The sequence below is a fragment of the Miscanthus floridulus genome, chromosome 19 (genome assembly GCF_019320115.1).
Source record: "Miscanthus floridulus cultivar M001 chromosome 19, ASM1932011v1, whole genome shotgun sequence".
Lineage (NCBI taxonomy): Eukaryota > Viridiplantae > Streptophyta > Magnoliopsida > Poales > Poaceae > Miscanthus > Miscanthus floridulus.
This window is the reverse complement of record NC_089598.1, coordinates 42,541,066-42,548,094: the sequence shown is the minus strand read 5'-3', so window position 1 is coordinate 42,548,094 and position 7,029 is coordinate 42,541,066. Positions and strand designations below refer to the sequence as shown.

The 7,029-nt window shown below is 52.2% G+C and overlaps 1 protein-coding gene across 1 annotated transcript; it reads right to left on the bottom strand.

The window, feature by feature from the left end:
- Positions 1 to 1,990: 1,990 nt before the first annotated feature.
- On the bottom strand, positions 1,991 to 5,686 carry LOC136527541 (uncharacterized protein At1g66480-like). Its single transcript, XM_066520307.1, has 2 exons — positions 4,792 to 5,686; positions 1,991 to 2,517 (listed from the first exon to the last, which is right to left on the bottom strand). The coding sequence occupies exons 1-2, from the start codon at positions 5,584 to 5,586 to the stop codon at positions 2,473 to 2,475; spliced, it is 840 nt and encodes a 279-aa protein (XP_066376404.1). The 5' UTR covers positions 5,587 to 5,686; the 3' UTR covers positions 1,991 to 2,472.
- Positions 5,687 to 7,029: the final 1,343 nt, after the last annotated feature.

Here is a 7,029-nt window from a genome sequence, read left to right as displayed (position 1 = left end):
TGGCCTAGCACTCAATGACACAGGGTTTATACTGGTTCAGGCAACGTGCCCTACGTCCAGTTTGAGTCGGTCAGTGACTTTATTCCTGAGCCCAGGTGCTCGAAGTTTGCAGTGGGGTTACAAATGAGAAGGAGAAAGATGGGGGGTACAAGAGGTCCGGTCGGACTCTGGTCAAAGGGACCGAAAGCGATGGGTGCTTCGCTATGTGCTAAGTGTTCGAGTGTGTACTCGAGGTTTGAACCTGGTGGTTCTGCTGTTGTGTACTAGTGAACTTGATCGATCGAATGAATCTGAATCAACTTGGGTCTCTTTTGTTGGGAGAGAGCGCATCCCCTTTTATAGATAAAGGGGATGGCCTTACAAGTGAGAGGGAGAGAGTACGTATGCTACTGAGCCTTGTTGCCCATGTTGGCCGGTATAGGATGATGGTAGGCGCCCACAACACTGTTGGATGTCAGATGCATGTGGGAGGTTGTGTTGTCTTCTTCGGGTATGGCAGACGTCGGCGCTTGTCACACTGTTGATACCTGGAGACATACAAGGGGTTTTACCATGTTCGCCTGGTACGGTAAATGTTGGCGCCCACAATACTGTCGATGCCCAGAGGCATGTGGAGGGAGCCTTACCATACGGGAGTTAATGGCGCCCACAATACTGTAGGGGAAAATGTCGGCGCCTATAATACTGCTTGAGTTCTGTCGTGCCAGGGAGGTTGCAGAGTACTGTTTCCGCAAGTGTACAGGGGTACGGACCCCGGTATTGCGATTTGACTTGTGCGCCCTGCCTTACTTTCTCCGTCCGTTCCCTGGTCCTTACCGAGCGGGCGTCCCCGGTCGGTTAGTCCCAGTCGACTTTGAACGTGCCAGTCGACGGATAGCAGCGAGCAGGGGTTTGGTGCATCCCCAGTCGGAGACGCGGGTCGGAGTCGGAAGTAGTGCTTTGGCCAAGCCTTTCGGTTGGAGAGTCCGTCCGGAGGCGGGCTGGAGACCGAAATGAGCGCTCCGGTCGGAGAAGTGGCTGGAGTCAGAAAACGGCGCCGTTCCTCCTTGGCCGGACCTTCCGGTCGTTGATTGGGTCGTCCTTCTGGCCTGTTGTTTAGATACTTGGGCCGGCCCATGAGTTACGCGTTGTCTGCTTGGGCCGAGCTTTTGTTGGGAAACCGGTCCACGAGAAACCCCGGGTTTATGAACCCGACAAAATGGAAAGAAGAAGAAAATCCACAGAAACAAAGAAGAAAAGAGAAAGGAAAAAAAGTAGAAGAAAGAAAAGAAAAAAAAAGGGAAATAATTCTTGTAATGGGCCTAAAACATGCGAGATGGGCTTTTGTGGCTGGCTGTGCAGTAGCTAAAAGCCTGTTTTTTAATCTGTAAGTTGGGCTAAGAACCAATTGATGGCCCGAGAAAGAGTAGAGAAAACAGCAGAGAGAAAGGAGGTACACCTGACTGGTCGGCGCCGCTTCCGTCCTGACCAGAAAGACAAAGGAATTGCATCAAATCAAAAAATAAAAAAAAGAAAGGCAAAGGAATTCCTCTAAAGAAAAAAGACAAAGGAAACTGGCTGCTGTCCCACTATGCAGTCTGCACTCTCCAGTCCCAGTACCCACCGTGCTGATCATGGCCGTGGGCCCGTGGCCGGGGTCAATGTCGGAGTGTATACTTTCACGATCAAGTTTGCTCGAAATCAAGTCTCAGAAATTTGTAGTAGTTGGGAGAAAACGTACTGATTCTGTCTCAGTATTCGCTAATTCATCATCGTCAGTTCATTCATTTGATATTCAGCGGCTTATACGTTGAGTTCACGGTTAGTCAGCATCTGTATCCTAGGTCCAGAATCCACAGATGACCACGGAACAACCGGTGCTTGCCTATGCAGAACTGCGAACTTGCTAAGACAAGTACGTAGTATGTAACTGATAAGTGATAAACACCGGCACACGATCTTTCCCCCCAAAAAAAAAGAAATGCTGGCGAGGCATGCAATTGAACCACCGAAATATGCAATTCCTTATTCCTCTTTGACGGAATATTTACACAAACAGAATCATGATCGGGATGATGACACGCGAAGCTAACTGTCATCATCTCCACAAAAGTATGTTCATATACATGTAAGAACTATTTATACTCTAAGCTTCTTCAGCTACCTACATCTAGAGAGTAGAGACGACGAGAAAGAGAGCCTTACAAGATGGAGCAGATACATAGACCACACACCAATAGAAAAAAAGAAGATGACACTCCAGTCCCTGTCGTCGGAGGCAAGGCAGGAACCTGCCGCCAGCCACCGGCGACCGGCAGCCGCCAGCCGGTGCTCCTCCCCGGCCCCCAACCGAGGAAAACGACCATGGGACAGGGCGTCTCGGACCCTGCGGATCAGTCTACATCTTCTGGCTCTCTGACCGTCACCACCACCATGCTTGCCATGCTGCAAGCAACAGCGCCGCCCTCGTTTCATCCGATCCGGGGGGAAAAGTCAGGCGATTATCTCCTCTGGCAGTGCCACGAACCGCGTTCGTTTCTGCAAAGCCACAAGGATAAAAATTCAGAAACCGTCAGCAAAAGCGACGAGCCATAAATTTCAAAACCGCTTGTCACTCTGCACACGCATTAAGGGGATAATGATGTGCCCAAAATTATGCTGAGGAAACAAGCAAAGTAAAACGCATGACAGAAGCTACCAATGATGTGGTTTAGAAATATAATGGGCGTTTTCGCTCAGCGAAGATGTCTTTTTATCTTGAGACTGAAAAAAGATGAGCAAAGGCAGAAAAGGAGGGATTGGTGATTGATAATGATAAGGTTAATTGTGGTGAGATCATGAGATGGTGTCACGCAGCGGTCGGCCATGCTGCTTATTAAGCTTTGTTTAATTGCCTAAGTTGTTATCAATTTGACTTTGAGCTTCCACATGGTAGTGAATGAACGCAGCACTACATCAGCGACGGTGACTGAAGAAAATCCGCCCAAGATGAACTTATGGATGCAAGATGAGCAACCTGTAATATTGTGATCCGTGAAACATTCTCAAAGCGGTTTGGTTTCTAACTGAACTGAAGACGGGGACTCCCACTGCGTGTTTATGTTGCCACCACAGATGACGGGGGGGGGGGGGGGGGGGGGGGGGGGGGGGGGGGGGGGGGAGGGGGGGTACCCTAAGCTAATGAAGACCTTAAGCAAGAGTTTCAGCTGGAACAGGGATGATGTTCATGCTTGTTCGAGTCTCTACTCTCTACCGGTACTGTGAAATAACTGCTGACAACATCGAATACCCAGAGAAACTTGTTCTGAAACTTCAGCAGCAAGACCAAATCTTAATGGCTGTAAATTGAAGTCTGGGACTACGACCCAGAACCAGAACCCGCAAAGAGAAACTAAAACAGAGAATTCAACTATCGATACATACGCATACTCGAGTACGAGAGTGACAAGCAACTGTATTTTGCTTTAGTCACTGGACCTGTCAAAATCTTGAACAATTCTCGCATTGTACCTCACCCCTCCGCCGACGCCGCCTGCAGCCTGCTGGCTGCTGCCAGACTCACAACCAACAATGCGGCGCCGGACCTGACGGCAAATGAAGTCCCTGCCGTGCCAGGAACGGCATCAAACAAACTGTCTGCTCAAGTGCTCGCCGCCTCTCGCTTTTTTTACCTTCACGCGATGATCGCAATATCATCGTCCATGGTGGCCGTCCTCGCTTTTTGCACTTTTTCCGTGAGATTTCCTCGAAAAGCTTTTTCAGTGAGGTGACCACCTCCGCTGCCGGGAAATGTTTTTGTTCTGTATGTACAACTTGTGTTGCCCAGGACAAAATGAAAAGGTTGGAAAGCTAGCACATCGTAATGACCCATTTTCTGAATTCTAGTGATTTTCTAATGTTATCCATTACAAGCACAAGAAGTCGATTTTTTTTTTGTCTCACAAGAAGTCGAATTGGAGATCATAGATTGATCCGGATAAGGATTAGCTAGCTAACCTTATTATTTAAACTCTGAACCTAACTCGGCGAAACACAATCGTAGTTGGATTTGAGCATCAAATGGGGTTGAAATGGTGTTTTCGTTTCTTGTGACAAGTTATTGGCGATTTCTACTGTAAGCAAGATCCAGTAGTTGATCCAAGCTAGCAGTGACCCTAGCGTATTGGACACACTCCTGAAAACATAGGCCTTTTTGCTGAAAAGCCATGGCTCAAAGTATTCACTGATTTGTTGTGAGATATAACACCGTTTATTCGCTGAAATAGCACGACTCGGTCATAAGCCGGTGCCTGGAAGGACACGTAAGGTATCCGAGTGGTTTCAGACAAGGTATCCCTGACCAGATTTCACTCGCTTTCATTTCAGACTTTCAGTTTGTTGCAACGGCACCATTTGACTGTTACTGAGTAAACTGAATATTAATTTTCAACGAGTGCAGTGTTCTGTTTTCATGGATTCGTGCATCATACTTTTGAGTTTCCTAGTTTTTCATATATCCTTGGACATTAACATCATTTTTATCTTTAAAAATATATAAAATAAGGTTGCAAATATTTTTTATATATAAGAAAAACGCGCTTTTACCATTTTGTGCAGCCACCCCCAATTGCTGGTCAAAAGCAATAGAACTTTACCACGTGCTTCTCACACGATATTATTACATACCAAAAAAAAATCACTAGATTTAATTTTAGTTTTATGCAGACAATTGATCTCGAAATTTTGCAAAGGTGTTGTTAGTCATAATTACGGGACTTGTCTAACAGCAGGGACGAATGGCGAGATGCCTGTGAAATCTAGGCCGTGCATTACCTCTTTCCGGCTGGCCTTGACGTCCGGCGACGCGTACTCCGGAGTGCGGGGCAGCGCGGGCCACCTCTCCGGCGTCCTTGGCGCCGTGGCAGCGCCCGCGGGCATCATGAACCCGGTGCCCCAGTCGGGCGTCGCCGCGAACCTCGGGCTCCGCTCGGGCGTCTGCGGGAACGCGGCGGCGCCAACGCCAACGCCCCAGTCCGGCGTGGGCACGAACCGCGGGCTCCGCTCGGGCGTCCGCAGGATCCCCCTCTCGGGCGTGGCGGCGCCGCTGCCGGCGGCGTTAGCGGCGCAGAGCTGCATGATCCTGGCGGCGGCCTCGGCGCCGTCCCGGCTCTCGGCCATGAGCTTCTCGACCTGCGCCTTGGGCAGGCGCATCCGGAGCCGGACGGGCCCGTCGCCGCCCTCGGAGGCCGTGGAGAGCGGGGACGCCGGCGCCGTGGAGGCCGTGGCCGGGAAGGAGAGGTCGGAGGTGGAGCGGCGCGTGAGCATGAGCGACTCCAGCCGCTCCCTGGCGCCGACGTGGAGCGCGCCCGACCAGGCGCGGCGCGGCGGGACGGCCGGCCGGGGCAGCGCGACGAGGAAGTAGAGGCGGCCGGGGCGGAGCTGCGCGTCGTGCGCGAGCGGGCGGGCGCGGACGCCCAGCAGCTTCACCTCCTCGGACTCGAGGAGCTGGAACCCCGGGTGGTCGCGCAGCACCGTGCCCGCGAACGCCGGCGGCTTCACGCGGAACGCCGTGCCGTCCAGCTGCATCACCTTGGCGCCCTTCCGCCGCCCGCCGATGCTGTTGCCCATTGCCGGCCGCGCGCGGCTGCTGTTCTGCCTTCTTCTTCTGCTGCTGCCTCCCCGGCCCTTCGCTCCGGGTGGGTGGGTGGGTGGTGCGCGCGGATGTGTTTCTCTTGGCTTTGGTCTCCCCCTGCTCTTCTTTCGCAGCGCAGTTCGCTACGGAGGTGGTGTTTGTGCGTAGCCGCGTAGAGCGTGAAGGAATTTAAAAGGGGAGGGAAAAAAGGCTAGGGAGGGAGGGGCGTCGGGGGTCAAAGGTCGGTGAGTATTCGGCTCAAGGACAAGGAAGGATGTAGTATTTTTGTTAGTATAAATCTTTTTGTAAGGTAGTACTTCAACTTCTTTTATTTGCGAGAGGACAAAGAAACGTATGTTAGGCCACACCTCCTAGCTAGATCGCATATGACCGAAATAACTGTTTTTTTTCCTCGAATACGCAAAAGATTTATATATCATTGTAATTAAGAAGAAAAGTTTAACCATACACACGACACGCTTCTAATGAACGTCTTAGAAGGTCTTACAGTTGTGACGGGACCTTCCTAGCAGACGTTTCGAACTTCGATATTACATAAAATTAAACAACCGAACTCAGAGCAGCGCAGTAGCCACGGAGCTGGGCGTCTCCGCTACTGGCCGCGCGATCCTACTCCGTCATCCAAGAAGAGTCTTCTACCAGTCCTAGCATTGGTCGCCGGGAACAGCATGTCCAGTGCTTCCACTTCGCTCGACGTCAAGTTCCTTGTGAATAAGTCACCATATGCTCGCTTGGACGCGGATGAAATTAGAGCTTCCGGCGGTGCAAAGCCCATCATCTGCATGAGGAGCACCTCGCCCCACTTGGAGGTCGGAATGTGCCACAGCGGCTGAGCGGCAATCCGTCTGCTCCGTTTTGGCAGGGGTTGCCTTTTTGTTGCCACCTTCTGCCTTGGTGGGCTGGCGATTAATGGCGACATTCGCTTGAGCTGCACCTCCTCAGTGAACCGTGCTAGATGCCGGGGCAGCTTCACGCGGTGTGGGCATCGCGTCGCTGGGGTGGTGCAACCATCTACGACGTCGGGTGCTCCCGCCGTGGTGGCGTGAGCTGTGGCGGCCCTTGTACTGGTGACATCAGAGACAAGTCTGACGTCCACTGAGCAGCCATCATCGGGGAACAGGTGCCCGCCACTGGTGCTTCAACCTCCTGAGGGGCTATCGTAGCAGGCAGACACTCAGGTGTTGCTGCTCTCATTGGCCGGCTCACGACGAGCGAGGCGGCAAGCTCCTCCAACATCAGGTCGAACGAGACAACCCATGCGGGAGGCCCCACGCTGGCACACAACGCCAATGCCAGTGGATCTGGCTCAAGGAAGCAAAGTGTAGTAGCAGAAGAAGCGGCGTTGTCGGCAAGCGCGCCCCTGCTGATGTCCCTCGCCGGCTTACTCCGGCGGCGTCGGCAGCGTCAGCGGCGGCAGG

What these genes read in the sequence shown, in the direction of transcription:
- LOC136527541 (XM_066520307.1), bottom strand. Translation starts at nt 5,586, where the DNA reads ATGGGCAACAGCATCGGCGGGCGGCGGAAGGGCGCCAAGGTGATGCAG. An exon ending in TCAAGGCCAGCCGGAAAGAG is followed by an intron (nt 2,518 to 4,791) that starts GTAATGCACGGC and finishes GTGGCTTTGCAG; the next exon opens with AAACGAACGCGGTTCGTGGC.